Source organism: Myotis nattereri (assembly GCF_964212035.1).
Source record: "Myotis nattereri genome assembly, chromosome: 2".
NCBI lineage: Eukaryota > Metazoa > Chordata > Mammalia > Chiroptera > Vespertilionidae > Myotis > Myotis nattereri.
This window is the reverse complement of record NC_138076.1, coordinates 184,021,249-184,037,356: the sequence shown is the minus strand read 5'-3', so window position 1 is coordinate 184,037,356 and position 16,108 is coordinate 184,021,249. Positions and strand designations below refer to the sequence as shown.

Below are 16,108 nucleotides of genomic sequence, written 5' to 3'. Positions count from 1 at the left end.
ATATACAGAACAACTATCATCCAGAACCGCTGGAAAGCTGCCTGAATGGAAGGACTACAACTAGAGTACTAAAGAAAGCATACTGAGACTGGTAGGAGGTGCCGAGGCACGAAAAGGCTGGCCCAGCACCCACGTGTGTGTGTGGGCGCCACTTTTTTAATCAAGAGGGAGATCGCCTCTGAAGAGGCTGCCCAGAGGAGCAAGGGGTCCCAGCCCTACATCAGACACCCAGCCCAGGCTCCCAGAGCTGGGAAAAGTCCCTACAGGCTGTAAAAACCAGTGCAGATTGGGGCTAAGTGCTTGAGACCCAGCTGCTCCTCTTAAAAGGCCAGCACCACGAACTGAACTTACAAGCTCCCGCTTCCTCTGAGTACTTCCTCTGAGCTCCAGTGCCAGGCAAGACTCTGAGGGAGCCAGACACACAGGAGGAGAAACTGAACTGTCTGGCATCAGGGCAGGAACACCGGGGTGGCTTTCTTCCAGACGAAGGTGCTTGCAGCGGTCATTGTTCCCGTGCAGGAACCTCCCAGGTTGCAGGGCTGACTGGCCACCATTTCTGTTTGCTCCGCACTGAGACCCCGCCCCACCCAATTTACAATCCCACCCAAGCTGTGCACAGCAGCTTTTGCAAATGAATGGCCTGTCCTTCCTCAGGCTAAAAACCTGTCGAACAAGGTGCAGCTGGGTCAGGAGCCCCAAACCTATTAATAAAAGGCCCAAGACCCAGCACCAGCCTGCCTTGCTTCACAGCTGAGCCTCATTGGGTATTTCCAAACCCTATACAAAGAGGAGGAATCTGAAGATCTCTCTGTGCTCCTGCTGGGTGGCCCCAGGCAATAGCTGACTTGCACCTCCCTGGAGACTGAAGAGCCAGTGTACCCAGTGGTCAGTGTGAGACCGTACCAGATTAGAACTCTTTACATCCATAAGTGACACACTCAAGGGGCAGACTCAGCAAGCCCCAAAGCCCCACTGAAGTAAGTACTGCTCCATAGGGTGTCTCCTGCACAGCAGCTCTCCCACTGTAGTTGCAGCTGGTCCTCATAGCCAATTGGCCTAGAGGTCAATTCCTCCCAGTGACACCAACAGCAATCAAGCCTCAACTACAACAAGACTGTGCTCACAGCCCACAAATGGGTGCACCTAGAGTGTCCAACTCAGGCGATTGGGGAGGCTGAGCCAGTGGGCCCTATAGGGCACCTACTACACAAGGCCACTCTATCAACTCAAGGAGACTTAGAAGCTCTACCCAATACACAGAAACAAACACAGGGAAGCAGCCAAAATGTGGAGACAAAGCCACATGTCACAAATGAAAGAAATGGAAGAAAGAAAATTACTGGATATAGAGTTCAAAAGCACAGTTATAAGGTTACTCAAGAATCGCCTAGAGCCCTAACTGGTTTGGCTCAGTGGATAGAGTGTTGGCCTGTGGACTCAAGGGTCCCAAGTTCGATTCCGGTCAAGGGCATGTACCTTGGTTGCGGGCACATCCCCAGTAGGGAGTGTGCAGGAGGCAGCTGATCAATGTTTCTCTCTCATCGATGTTTCTACCTCTCTGCCCCTCTCCCTTCCTCTCTGTAAAAAATCAATAAAATATATATTAAAAAAAAAAAAAGAATCTCCTAGAAACCTCCAAAGGACTAAGTGAGACTTTCAAGGATCTTAGTGAGAATGCCAAAAAAATGGAAAAGGACCAGTCAGAAATTAAGCATACACTGACTGAAATAAAGAATAATATACAGGGATTCAACAGAAGACTAGAGGATCCTGAGGATCAAATCAATGATTTGAAATATGATGAAGCATAAAACACCCAACTAGAAGAGCAAAAAAAAAAACAAACACAAGAATCCAAAAATATGAAGGTAGTGTAAGGAGTCTCTGGGACAATTTCAAGCATACCAACATCCAAATTATGAGGGTGCCAGAAGAAGAGAGACAGCAAGATATGGAAAACCTATTTGAAGAAATAATGACAGAAAACTTCCCCTACTTGGCGAAAGAAATAGACTTACAAGTCCATGAAGTGCAGAGAACCCCAAACAAAAGGAATCCAAAGAGGACCACACCAAGACACATCATAATTAAAATGCCAAGAGCAAAAGACAAAGAGAGAATCTTAAAAGCAGCAAGAAAAAAACAGTTAGTTACCTACAAGGAGTGCCTATACAACTGTCAGCTGATTTCTCAACAGAAACTAAGCAGGCTAGAAGGGAGTGGCAAAAAATATTCAAAGTGATGAATAGCAAGACCCTACAACCAAGATGACTCTACCCAGCAAAACTATCACTTAGAATTGAAGGTCAGATAAAGAGCTTCACAGACAAGAAAAAGCTAAAGGAGTTCATCACCACCAAACCAGTATTATATGAAATGCTAAAGGGTATTCTTTAAGAAGAGGATGAAGAAGAAAAGGTAAAGATAAAAAAATATGAACAATAAAGTGGAAGAAATACATATCTATCAACAACTGAATCTAAAAAATCAAACAAATGAAAAATCTAAAAAATCAAACAAATGAAAAATCTGATGAACAGAATGGTGAATGGAATAGAATGAGGGGCATGGAAATGGAACAGATTGATGATTCTCAGAGGGAAGTGGGTGTGGAGGGCTGCAGGAAGAGATTAGACAAAGATCTTATATGCATGTATGCATTACCTATGGACACAGACAATAGGGTAGCGAGGGCCTGGGGCGAGGAACTGGGTGGAGGGGAGCTATGGGGGGGATGGGGGGGGAAAGAATAACCTCTGTAATAATCTCAACAATAAAGATTAATTTTTAAAAAAGCATATATTCTCCAACATTGTCAGGCAACACACTGGTCTGAACAGACTTGTTCAAGATCTATGGATAACCAATGAGGCAGTAGTTCCCATTCACCCATGTCTCAATTTATACTGTTATTTACAAATTTCTTAATGTTCTTTTGGATTGGCCTTTTACTCTTTGTTGTCTTGGAATGCCTCCTTTTTCAGAATTGCTCTTCTACAGGTCAACAGTTTTCTATATAACTTTTCTCCTTATTTGCTCATTTGCCTGTGCACTTCCAGACATACCATTTGAAGCTTGTTTTGGTCTTTTCTGCAATCATACACAATGAATAAACTCCTATTCTTACCCCTAACTTTTACTCATGTGCTAGGCCTAGGCTGCAGAAACAAGAGCTATCTCTTATTTTACTCAAGAGCTAACTCTACAGGTTCCCAATATAACTGAAATCTGTTGGATCTGCCATCAGCAGCCTAGAACGAGGACTGACCATGCTCTAATGGGACTCCTGGCCAATTCTTATCTTATTCCATAGACCCTAACAGGTTAACTTGTCTAAGCACAACCCAACTTTTTAAATTATTCCAAAACTTAATGTAACACCTTGGTGTTACCAGCCCTTGTCCACTATATTCTATACAAAGCTTAACAAGAATTTCTCCCATCTGGCAGACAGAAGTGTTTTTCATTGTGACCAGGCGGGCCTCACTTTCAAATTCTCAGACAGAAAACAAAACCTCCTAGAATTGTAGCACAACCCGAAATGCTACCTGCTGTTATAAAATGGCACACACAAATCAGCAGGTATTTGCAACGGATCCCTTATTAAAGCAGAACCAAATGCTACTAACTATACACTCCAACCCTTTAATAGCTCTATTACCTGCAATACCACTTTGCAGATACAGACTAGACAAAACTGCAACAGAACCATTCTTTCCCCATCTAAGGGAAAAACAAGAAGACACTACCCTGGATGCAATACATCGGCACTGCCGTCAGTCACTAATTGATTAAATCATTCCTCCCTAGACCCCACTAAACCTAATGATACTAATGGATATCTTTGCTTACTCAAAGGACTTATGTTCCTAGGACTAACACCCCAAAGTGGAATAGCTCAACAATACATTAATCCATCTGCAACTGCAGGAACAGGGACAATAGGCTACGCCACATCCCCAGAGAAAACTGTTCAGATTTATTGTCCTCACAGAAGGTGCAAAAGGGCCATAGATTTCCTTGTGCTAGGCCTCTCAGCCTTAATTGGAGGCCTAATTGGGCTAGCAGGGAGCATTACCTACAGTGCTGTTCCAGCCAAAAATATAACCGCTTCAATGACCACTATTGCTACTCCTAATGGCAGAGACTTAAGATAATTTTTTCAATCCATAAATTCAATAGCCAACATGGTCACTGAAAACCACACAGCATTCGATTACTTAATAGCTTCCCAAGGAGGCGTATGTGCCCTAGCAAACACCTCGTGCTGTTCTTACACCAATACAACTGGCCAAATTGAAGCAGACATTCAAACCATTTTAAAACATGTCACTTGGTTATGAAATTTTAATCTAGAAGGCATGAAAGATACTATTTGGAATACAATTAAGCAGGCATTTCCCAATTTAACTTGGTTCTTACTCTTGTTAGATCCACTAATAACTCTCATACTTATCTGCACCTTCAGTCCCTGCATAATAAACAAACTAACAACTTTTCTTTCCTCCCAGATACAGGCAATACATCTGCAAATGATGGTTCACAAGGCTGTCAGCTCATACATCAAAATCCATTGGACCAGGCTTACACGGCACTTCCACTCCACCCCAATCTAGCCACCCCAGACAGAGAGCAAGGGATATCGAGCCAACACAGCTCCCTTGTCCAATTCAGCAGTAGAGTCAGAAGCCAGACTAGTGTCCCTCAACTTTTCAAACGAATTTGACTGGTATCACTTGAAGGGGGGAAAGTTAGAATAGGTAGCTAGATAGACATGAATGGCGATAGATGGATAAGAGCAAGGGGAAGGCATGGGAGATGCTTACACAAGAATTAAGCAAGAGTTATCAGACGCAAGAAGGAAGACTTGAAACCTCCTCCCGGATGTGGTCTAACAGATAGAGCAACATCCAGGTGGGGTAGCTTTGAAACCTGAGGAGGTATTTTTTTCCCCCACAACCCAATTCCAGGGTATAAAATTTAAAATGCTCAAAGGAGCAGGGCACCTGGTTCTGCGTCAGCCAGCTAACCTGCCCACTCTGCTCTCTATGTCTAAGGGTATTTCTTTTTCTTGCAAATAAACTCTTGCATGCTTTGCAGCTATTTGGTACTGTCTCTTGTTTGAACTCCTTCCTACAAGTAAGACAAGAACCGGGTGCACAGAAACCACCTCTAACCTGTCTGATCTGTCTAATATTTAGAGAACATACACTACTACTTGCATACTAAAAATCCAGATGGTAAAATAAACGAGAGAGAGAGAGAGAGAGAGAGAGAGAGAGAGAGAGAGAGAGAGAGAATGGATTTTCGCAAACATGAGAGTAAAAAAAAAATTGACTTACCAAACCATGATACTTTTACTCTCATTTAAAACTCCTTGTCCCTGTTTATTTGCTTAAGTGTAAGGGGTGTAAGGGAGTGTGGGTAGAATATGGACCAATAAAGTTTCTCTACAAATTTGGCAGGTGAAATATTCCAAATTCATATGGGCTGGCAAGCTGTTCTTATTTAAGTTGTAACATATAACAGATATCATTTATAAAAATTATAACACTATTGACTGGATTATGCCAGACATGTATCATCAGGTTGTTATTTTTTTTTTATTAGTTAAGGTATTACAAATGTGCAGGTTGTTATTTTTTATTATTTAAACCTGATACCAACCCTGCAAGGTATGTTATTATCTCATTTATAAATAAGAAAACCGAGACTCAAAGAGATAGAATAACTTGACGCAGATGCTCTGCTGTTTATCTAATCATGGCATGGGCAGTCTAAAAATTCAGGCTTCTCTGAAGCGCCGCACTCTTTTCGGTAAGTAGCGGTGCCTCTTACGCCATTTCACAGCACTAACTTGGAAGGATCGGTGTTTAGGCAGTTTGTATAGTGTGTGCATTTCAGTAAGTAATTTTCTGCACACAGAGACAAGACCAAATGACAGCTAAACAACCAAAGACTACTCCAGGCTACAGATAGCAAGGGGCACATGTGTCTCCGAAAACTGTCAGCCTATGTGTCTCAGAATATCAAGTATTTTCCACTTGATTATGTCTTCCAAAAGAAATCTATTCTCCAATGGAACTTCATTATTCCTCCTCCTATACAAAAAAAAGGGGGCGGGGGGATTCTTTCATTGGAAACCAATGGGACGCTCTTAACTCATTTCCTTATATTACAAATGAAGTGCTTTCTGTCTTCAGAGAAAAGAATTGCTGGATGCTATGCCTTTTGAGTGCTTTTGAGTCCAACAATCAATACTGTGGAGGTCAGAGAAGATAAATCCTCATATCCTTTTAAGGGAGAGGGGTAATTTTAAACTTAATGAGAGCAATAGTCTAAAAAGAGAGAGAAAAGTCTTCCCTCCCAGTTTAAAGGAGAATTTAGCAACCTTCCCCAAAAGAGTTGCCTAATTCTTTGACCTTCTTTCCAGGACCAGGCCTGAGAGGAGGGAGGAAACCGTATGTTTTTCAAGTGCTTTTTAAAAAATTTATAGATGTTTCTGAACGTTTGGAACAGTCACAAAAAATGTTTAAATTGGCTCTCACCTGCCCATGAGCTGCCTGAAAGGTCCTATGCAGAGCAGAGGAAAGCACTCCCCGCCCAGACCACTACAGTCACCAGAAGAGCCAACCGCAGCATCCTCAGCCCCAGGGACGGAAGGTGAAAGGGGCATCTGGCAGGGGTGGAAGCACCAGTGTGTCCCCCAACATGCCCTGGGAGGCGGAAAGGAAGTGGGAAGCAGTTCTGTCTTCCCTCCAATCCACAGGCAACCCCTGCTGCCAAGAACTTATTTTTAGACAGTTAAGCTGAAATTCCCAGAAAGGAAGGAAAACTACAACCTCTGAGGGACCCTCAGAGTTCTGGTATCCAACCTGGTTACCGTTTTTTGTCTGTCTTCTGGGGTCAAGTCCCTCCCTAAAGCAATCTTCCATCCTTCAGAAGGCTTCCCCCGCCTAATACCAGAGAAAGATCTAGGAGCTTTAGAGCTCTTGTGATGAAAAGCCCAGCAGGGACACTTCCAAGGTACTTGACCTTGGGAAAAGATCCTTCTGAAGACTCAGTCTGTGGTTGGTAAGATGGGGCTAATAGCTGTCATTGGAAAGTTGCTGAGACTTCAACATAAAAATGACACAGCACCGGCTCTCAGTAAGTGCCCTGTGTTTGTGACAGTCACACTGCACAAAGCCACTGGATCCTGGCTGAGTGTGCATGTTTTCACTGCCCAAGACTTGGCCATGAGTCCCTCATCAGGGATGTGTGTTGCCAACCATTCACCGAACCTCATTCAAACACACCCGACCTGCTTCTAGTTCTCTATAGCTTCAGATGGCTTGCAGAGCCCAAGAGAGCAATTCTCATTAAGGGCAAGGCACAAAGTTCGCCTGGGTCCCCCCTTCCCGCCAGTTATCACCAAATCGGAGACAGCAAATCGGGCTTGGGCAGAAATGCGTACAGGCTTTGTGCACGGGCAAAGCAGGTGTCTGCCTCTTTCTTGAGGTAAAGGGTGGTCAGAGCTCCTGCCTCAAGTCTCCAGGTCAGGAATGGGAAGGAAGGACTGGATGAAAGGGGTGCTTCTGCGAGGCGGTCCTCGCTAGTGACCCTGTCCTCCGCGCACCGGGAGGAAAGGACACGAGCGGGGAGGAGCCACGAGGGCAGAGGTACCTGAAAAGCCTGGCCGCCGTCTGGTTCCTCTTCCACGCCGTGCCCTGTTGCAGCACCGCCTGCACGATCTCCTTCTCGTTGGGCAGCCGGTAGACGGGGAAGATGTAGAGCCAACAGAGGACCACGACGCAGAGGGCACTGGCTCCCACCGGCAGCCGGGTCCGCGGGAACTTCCACGCCAGGACAGCCATGGCCCCTCTGGACGTGTGCCGCCGGGGCCGCCCGCAGGGGCTCATCGCAGCCCCGGGGTCCCGGGGGGCGGGGGTGGGGGGTCGGCGAAGACCAGAGCCTCAGCACAACGCTAAGCGAAGTGGCCCCCCATGCACACACACCTTTCGCTTTCTTGCTCGCACTCGCACAAGCGCTTCGTCGGCCCCCACGGCTCCAGAGGTCAGAGTAAGGATTGTTTTTGAAATGCAACTTTTTCAAGGATGTCTTTCTAGGGGACGTGGCCGGGGGGCAAGTCACGAGCTACGGCCATGGTTGCTTCCCTGAAGAAGGCGGGCGCTGGGTTCTCCGCCGGCGCGGAGAGCGGCGGCGGCCAGTGGCTCCCGCGGGTTCTGCAGCATCACCGTCGCCCGCGGCGTGGGTCCGGGGAGCGGCCCGGCTCCCTCCCAGACATTTGGCCCGCGGCGTCCCCTTCCGAGAGATGCTCCTGCGCCCTTCGCCGCCTCTCCCCGCCTCCCGCGCAGCGGCGCCGCCAGGCACCCCCCAGACGCGCTCTCCGCGCCGCGCCAAGTCCTTGGAAATTTCCACGGCGGCCCGGGACCGCTATCCAGCCCCGGGCTCCTCCGCCTCGCCAGCCAGGACCCTCGCTCCCCGCCCCTCCCCGAGAAGAAAAGAACTCGCTCTCATCAGTGAATTCAGCCGCGCGCCGCAGCCTTCCGCTGCGCCTCGGACTTCGCAGACAGACGCCCGGGGATTGGTGGAAATCAAGGTCCCCTCCCTCCCCCACTCGCCAAATTGCCGTCTCCGACCCGCTCAGATCCGCGACGCCCGGCTGGAGCGCGCGCCCCTCTCCCGCCCTTGCTCTCTGGAGATAGAGGCAAACAAAAAAAAATAAAAATAAAAATTACATTTAAAAAAACACTGCCCCCCAAAATATATAAATATCCCTCAGTGTGACAGAGAAGGTCTGACAATCTGACCCTTGGACACGCAGCCGCTACTGCAGGAACTGTCACCCTGGTCTCTCTCTCTCTACCTGGTTGGTTATATACCCGCAGTGAGATTCGAGAAGGCCGGCGGAGATTTATCCCCTCCTGTGCTCCCACCCCCGGTACCGGGTCCGGGAGCCGCAGCTACAATCAGCAACCGTGCGCGCGCGCGTGCACACAGACACACACCGACGCTCCCGGGCCCGCGCGCGCGCGCACGAGGAGGTGCGTGCACGGCGCGGTCCTCCGCCTCGCCTCCGCCCTGCAGGGGAAAGCGCTGCTGCATCCAGATGTGCAGGCAGCTGGTGCCCACGCACGCAGACCTCCCGACGCGACGATGCTTTGGAGGCGCGGCCGTCAACTCCACCTTTTGGATGAAAGGTCCCTTGCTTTCAGATGTCTTTCTCACTCCACGCACTAGTTCATCGCCACCTTGGAAAAGTGCCACCCGCCTGGACCCGCGGAGCGGAGGGACCCAACGTGAGCCATTTATGCTTGCCTCGGCGGCCGACGCACAGCTCGGATACCTCCTAGCGGTTGCTTATGTCATTTGGTTAAGCATCTTGTGGAGCGCAAAGTGTGCAAGGACAAAGGAGAAAGGCGGCTGCCTACTAACCAGGTTGGCTTCGTCATCACGAAACCAAAATCTAACGCCTGAGGTCCATTGGCGCAGCCCACCAGTTTGCAGCGCCCAGTGCAACCTGCACTGACAGCTGTGTGGCCTGCTCTCTTTCCCCAGCACCTTTCACCACAAACAAGTGGAACTTAATAAAGTTAATTACCAACAAAACCAGCCATCTTCGATTCATTCTTCCAGCACTACCATGCTCTCTCAGGAGCATGACACTGAAAAGCAGAAGTCTGCAACCAAAAAATATGCCTCTTTGGGATAGTGATTATTTTAAGCTGGTTCTTTTTAAGGCCCAGAAAGCTCTGTGAAGAACTTTTAACCTTCCTAAACGAATTTAAGATGGAAGTCTGATACCAGGCTTTAGGAAAGAACTACCACCCCAGACCGTAGTTCACCTTCCTATGACCCCTGCCTTCGTCTCCTTAGTCTGGAATGACATATATGCCTCATCTTGCCTTACTGGCTTTGTATTCTCACGCTTATGTGAATTCCTGTGCGTATTAAAATTGATTTTTCTCCTGTTAATCTGTCTTAAGTCATTTTAATTGTTGGGCCAGTCTTAAGAACCAAGAGAGGAAGGGGGAAACTATCCCCTCCCACACAGCCCACTGCCCTCCACCTGAAGCACGACCCAGAAATCTCTCTTCTGTAGGTAAGTCAGTGGTTAGGTTCTTAACCACCGTGGAACCTAATAAAGATTCTTTGAAATGAATATCACCTGAAGTCCTGCAAAGTACTACTAACCAGCCCAACCTCTTCTGCTCTGGAAATAGAAGGGAGATGGAGACACGGGAAACCTTTTGCATAGTTGCCAGGGCTATGGAGAAATCACCTTCGGGATTAAGGTCTCCAGCTTTCCATCTCCTGGTGCCAGTCCCACAGCAACAAGGACAACAGTCAACATGCTGCTTACAGTTCTCGCCATCCCCCGCTGGGTCACCTTGGACACGAGCGCTCACTCCTGTCAGGCTGGCAGGGAGTGTCCATGGCCACGCCCAAGAGGCACCTCTGGGCCGCTCTGAAGCCTGGCTGGCGGGTGTTTCAGGTGGTGACAGAAGCAAGTCTGTTCCGGCATCCCACGCATTTCTTTGCATGTCTTTAGAATCTAATCTTCCCTTTTGTTACCATCTCAATTCTGCTTCTGATTTCTTTTGGTCTCCTAACATAGTCCTTGCCCACAATCTTTTCATTCATACGTCTTGTGTACCACTGACATATTTATCTTTATAAGAAACTCTTTTAATCATACCATCCTGCTCTTAAATAAGGACTCCCAGTTACCCTCATATATGTATCTAAAACCCATAGCTTAGCAAGCAGGATGTACCACAATTTCAGCAATCCTTATGCGCAGTCGTACATCCCCATGCAAACAAGTGCCTCCAACCAAGTCATTCCACCCACGTCCCTACCTTTCTTTTCCTTGCTCCACTTACCTAAGCCTCTTCATTTGAAATTGTGTCTCCTTTCCTCTGCCTATACTCCAGATCTCTCCCGTCTTCGGATCCCACCCTTGAAGGTTTCTTCTGTATGTTTCTTTTCCCCCCACACCATTGGAGGCCATGGTGGTCTTTCTCCTAGTGATTTCATGCCAATATCTATGAACCTCTTTTAGCAGTGCATCTAGAACTATTGCAACATAGTGGGTTTGGAGTCTCACTTTGTTTTATTACCTGCATATTAGATTTGCATGATTTGCCTTCTCAGCTTTTACACTTAAAAGCAGGCACCAATCAAATACCAATAAAAGGCCATCTGTCTACACATTATTACTCTTTCTACTCCAGTTTTTTCTTAAGATTTTAAAATTGATATATTATATACACACACATATGTATATTACATTGCAATATGCATAGAAAAATTATTCAAAGAAAAAATAACTTAACAAAGTTTACTTTTTCGCATATCCAACTTTTGCTTTATATTACTTTTCTATGTTTGAATGTTTTTATCATGAGCAAGTATTACTTCCGGAAAAAAGAGGTGGACTGATGAACAAAAATAGATCCAGAGACAGAAGCATTGAACAGACCATCAAACCTCAGAGGGAAGTCTGGGGAGAGCTGGAGAGGGGGGTAAGAGATCAACCAAAGAACATATATGCATGCATATGAGCATAACCAATGGACACAGACAGTAGGGGGGAGGGGGGAGGGCATATGCTGGGGAGTGGGAGCAGCCAGGGAGAGGTCAATGGGGGAAAAGAAGACACGTAATACTTTAAACAATAAAGAATTTAAATTTTTTTAAAAAGTGGTGAAAAAAAGAAAATGGTGATTTCTCAGGTCAAGGGAGAGATAAAAGGGAGAACAGAGAACTGAATAAAAGAAAGAGCTGTGAATGAAGAACAAGGAAACAAAGGCTCTGGCCAATAATAAAATCTGAAGTCAACATCTGGATGATGCCGTAGTGGGCTAGGCTCCCACTGTTGCTAACGGAAGCTTTAGTTTCAGTCCCAGTGACATTCTAGCTGCTGTCCTATGTCCTGGGACCATGAAGGAGGAAGAAGAGAAATTCCAGGTGGCAAGGGCTTTTCATGTATTTGCTTTCAGCTGCAGAGGAAGCCTTTGTGTTCAAAATCTTGGCTCATCTCATAGAATGCCCATCTGCATTTTCTGCCAGGCGATGGGTTTTGTGCTACAAGAGGCGAGTATCACAAGTCATTAATTATACCAGATGGTGGTGGAAGACTTAATAGGCACCATAAATCTGCTGGGGAAACAAACACCAACAAATCACTTCAGGAATAGCATCCGTCCATACAGCACTCAGTCACTAGTTTTGCCACAGTGGATATCAGTCATTGAAGTTGGTACAATAGCCATAAATTAAGTAAGTCATCCAGAAAAACAGATAGGAAATTCCTGTTTTTATAAAATGTAAGATCTCAGAATGACCAGTTCTAGGGGAAAAAAAATAAAATTTTCCTCTATATTTGAAATATAGAGGAAATATAGCTCAGTGTGCAGCAGTCACAGTGCAGGCTGCATGGAGCCCTGTGAAAACAGAACATTGATGAAAAACATACTTGTCACAGTGGCAGGTACACGGAAGCTGTGACAGTTACCCTTCTGAGTAGAAAATGATACTGCACGGAGGGACCAATAATGAGACCAAAAGTTATATGCTGAATCCTTTGGTAGGCCAATGTTCATTTGTCTGTTTGTTTTCAGCCAATGTTGTAAATTTGCCCTCAAATATGACAATAAATCTATCTCTATTGCTGGAAAGCTACTCAAATGGCTTATTCTGCAGATGGCAGGTCAGTAGAGTCATTTTGGAAATGAAAGAGAGCCAATCATTACGAACACAGAAGATCCCTGTAACTCCTATCAGTGGGGGGAAAAATGTTAAATATTATTTCAAGAATCTTACCTGCTGTTTTGCTTTTGATATGAGATAGAGATACCACGTAGGACCTAATAATAGCTTACCTCCCACTATTTTCTATCGAATACTGTCTTGGTCTGTCTTCCTTTCTCACCTGACCACGAACTCCTCCAGCTCCCCCACCATTCTTGCATCCCTCCTTGCTCCCTGCTGATGCTCCTTTGCCCCCAATACCTCCTGCTGGAGCCTGTGGTCAGTGGCCCTCACCAGGGACCCTCCAATTGGCCCAAGGGATCAAAAGTAGCTCTAAATCCAGTATGTGTACATTGAAGCAAATTAAAGGACTTCATATGAAGCACAGAAGCAAATAAGGCCAAATATCAAGTAGTAATGGTACACATTTCTGGAAAAGCAATTTCCGTGTTATTATGTACACCTCCCCAGAAGTTCAGATCTGTAGGGGAATTGTTGTGTAAAGTGAACTACAGGGGAGCAGAATTTTAATAGCTATTATAGACGCGTATTTACTATATTAAAAAAATGAGTAGCCCTAGCTGGTTTGGCTCAGTGGATAAAGCGTTGGCCTGTGGATTGAAGGGTCCAGAGTTCGATTCCAGTCAAGGGCACGTACCTCAGTGCAGGCTCCTCATCCGCCAGGCCCTGGTTGGGCAAGTGCAGGAGGCAACCAATCGATGTGTCTCTCTCACATCAATGTTTCTCTCTGTCTTTCCCTTTCTCTTCTGCTCTCTGAAAATCAATGGAAAAATATCCTTGGGCGAAGATTTAAAAATAAGTAAGAAAAAAAACGAGTAAAAGAAAACCAAGGGACACACCAACAGGAAGAGTGAATGGGGCAGCATTTTATTCTCACACTGCTGCTGAGATGGTGGGAATTAGAGGAATTCAGTATAAAATGAAATACACCTACTAGTAAGGTATTGGTCAGCCAATGTGAATCCATTAAAATTAAAAACGACACCACCAAATGCTGACCTGAAACAAGAATTCCAAAGAGGAGTTCCAAATGCTACTATGATTATGTAGGTTCCAGAGAGGGAATAATGAAGACATTCCATTTTCAAGACCAGCAGGTCTTGACCTCTGGCACTAAGAATCTTTAAACTCCTGGCACTAAGAACACCACCTCCTATAATTGACGTAAGTGGAAGACCACTAAATATTCTGGATTCAGAAAGACCTCCTCCAAACCCTCAAAATGAAGAAATCCATGCAGTTGGCAGGCTAAAAAGAGAGCGCTCAATGAGTGAAAATGCTGCTTCTCCAAACAGACAGCTGGTCAGAACTGACTCCATGTGTCACAGGTCAGATTTTGTCCCAAGAAATAAGATTTCAAGGTTTCAGGCACTGAATTCTGCACCAGGGTACACCGTAAGAAGACTAACTGAAATACATGGTCAAAGCCCTGTGTTGACTGATGGGTCTGTGGCCATCATTTCCAGTCCTCACAATGAGTGTGTCAGGTATGGCATCTCAAATACAGACACAATTGAAGGAACTTTAGATGACATGACTGTTGTACGTGCAGCTTCATTAAGACGACAGATAATCAAACTCAATCGACGTCTACAACTTATAGAAGAGGAGAACAAAGAACGTGCTAACAGAGAGACGGTCATATGTTCAATTACTGTAGCATTCTGGCTGCTTAATATCTGGCTCTGGTTTCGCCGCTATAGATAACCTCTCCTCCAACTGAGCCACCCCACCAACTTAAAAAAGGAAGTAAGGAATGAAGGAAGGAAGGAAGGAAAAAAGGAAGGAAGGAAGGAAGGAAGGAAGGAAGGAAGGAAGGAAGGAAGGAAGGAAACGAAAACTGTCTTCTTTTGAATTTGTCTAGTTCAGCATTAAACATTGAAAGAACTCACCATAGTAGCTCATGAAGAAGAAATATGTTCTAATGATCTTGCTAGCTTGCCCTGGAGATTACAAAACATCATACTGTTAGTTCTTTTCCATAACACTTGTCATCACAATATTTTTAGCACTTGACTTTTCCATTGTGAGTAAAAGGAATAACTTTTAAAGTAAATAATAGTAGTAATATCGTCATGTGCTGCACAGCGATGTTTCAGTCAACAAAGGACCACCGAAACCACGGTGGTCCCATAAGATTATCCTGGAGAGGAAAAATATCCTATCCCCCAGTGATGGCTGTGTCCTAAAGTCATGGCACAAGGCATTACTATTTTGGGTGGGTCTCAGCTTATGAGGAGTTATGTTATCAGCGAGAAATGCCTGGAGGCACTGACCTGGTTGGGTTTAGCTTCCCACAGACTTCACTTCTTCCTAAACCAACGTTACAACTGGACTGGCCCTTGTGGTTCTGATTAGCATAGCTGATGCCCTTCAGCTACAGCCATCAGGAAATGGATGCAAAAAAGAATTTATTAGTAACAGGCCCCTAAGTTGACAGGTGAGGGAAGGACCAACATGGACTGTACTGAGGTTTCTAGAGGCCAAGCCTGGGAGAAGTATCTATTCCTCCATCCACATTCCATTGCCTAGAATATAGTCATATTACCCCACCTAACTACTAGGGAGGCTGAAGTTTAATTTAAATATAACTTAACTGTGTGGCCACGAAAAAAGAAAACAGGTCTTGGAGAGGATATAGTGATGTTCCTCATGTAGGTCTGATAAGTAAAATAAAAAATTTTTAGAACTAGAATGGACTCGATGGGAGTTAGTGCCCGGACCAAATAACATCAGCAAATACTTCGAGTTTTGTGGGGGTTTTGTGTGAAGGAAGCAGCATTTCCACAAGATTGTCAGACAAGTGAAATAATAAGAAAGAAGATGGAGCATTCTCTATTTCTCTAGAAAATAAAGAAGGCCTTCTCCTGTAAAGGCTGGAAGCAAACGTGAAACTAAACTCACCAATGGAAGGTAACTTAGGCTCCCTTTCCTTTTCAGTCTATTTAGGTTTAACTTTATTTCCCATAATTGCTCAGTCATTCATATTGTCTCCTTTGTCAGAAGGTGTCTGAGTGTGGAGTTGAAGAAGAACTTGGGGGAGGGGCTCTGGGCGTGGGTCCTGCACTGTGTGCCTGGCCCTCCCTGACCTCTGTGAGGCTGTTTCTTTTCTTTCTTTTTAAATACGTTTTTATTGATTTCAGAGAGGAAGGAAGAGGGAACAAGAGAGAGAAAAACCTCAATGATTCTCTCTGAATCATTGATCGGCTGCCTCCTGCATGCCTCTCCTCCCCCAGGGGACCGAGCCCCCAACCTGGGCATGTGACCTCCTGGTTCATAGGTCAACATTCAACCACGGAGCCACGTTGGCTGGGCATGTGACGCTGTT

The 16,108-nt window shown here is 45.6% G+C and overlaps 1 protein-coding gene and 1 pseudogene across 3 annotated transcripts in view; one reads left to right on the top strand and one right to left on the bottom strand.

The window, feature by feature from the left end:
• The window catches only part of ST8SIA1 (ST8 alpha-N-acetyl-neuraminide alpha-2,8-sialyltransferase 1), a 143,615-nt gene extending 134,603 nt beyond the window's left edge, over positions 1-9,012 (bottom strand). Inside the window, exon 1 of one of the 2 annotated variants that reach the window (XM_081083331.1) lies at positions 7,666-9,012. Coding sequence is in view for 1 of the 2 variants with exons in the window: in XM_081083330.1 (XP_080939456.1) it covers positions 7,666-7,901 (236 nt within the window). In the remaining variant the exon portion in view is untranslated. The remainder of the gene's footprint in view (positions 1-7,665) is intronic. The other variant, XM_081083330.1, reaches the window with a different exon arrangement.
• On the top strand, positions 8,145-14,487 carry LOC308513962 (mitochondrial fission factor-like; annotated as a pseudogene). The gene is made up of 2 exons: positions 8,145-8,602; positions 13,603-14,487. The product of its transcript is annotated as a mitochondrial fission factor-like (transcript).
• Positions 14,488-16,108: the final 1,621 nt, after the last annotated feature.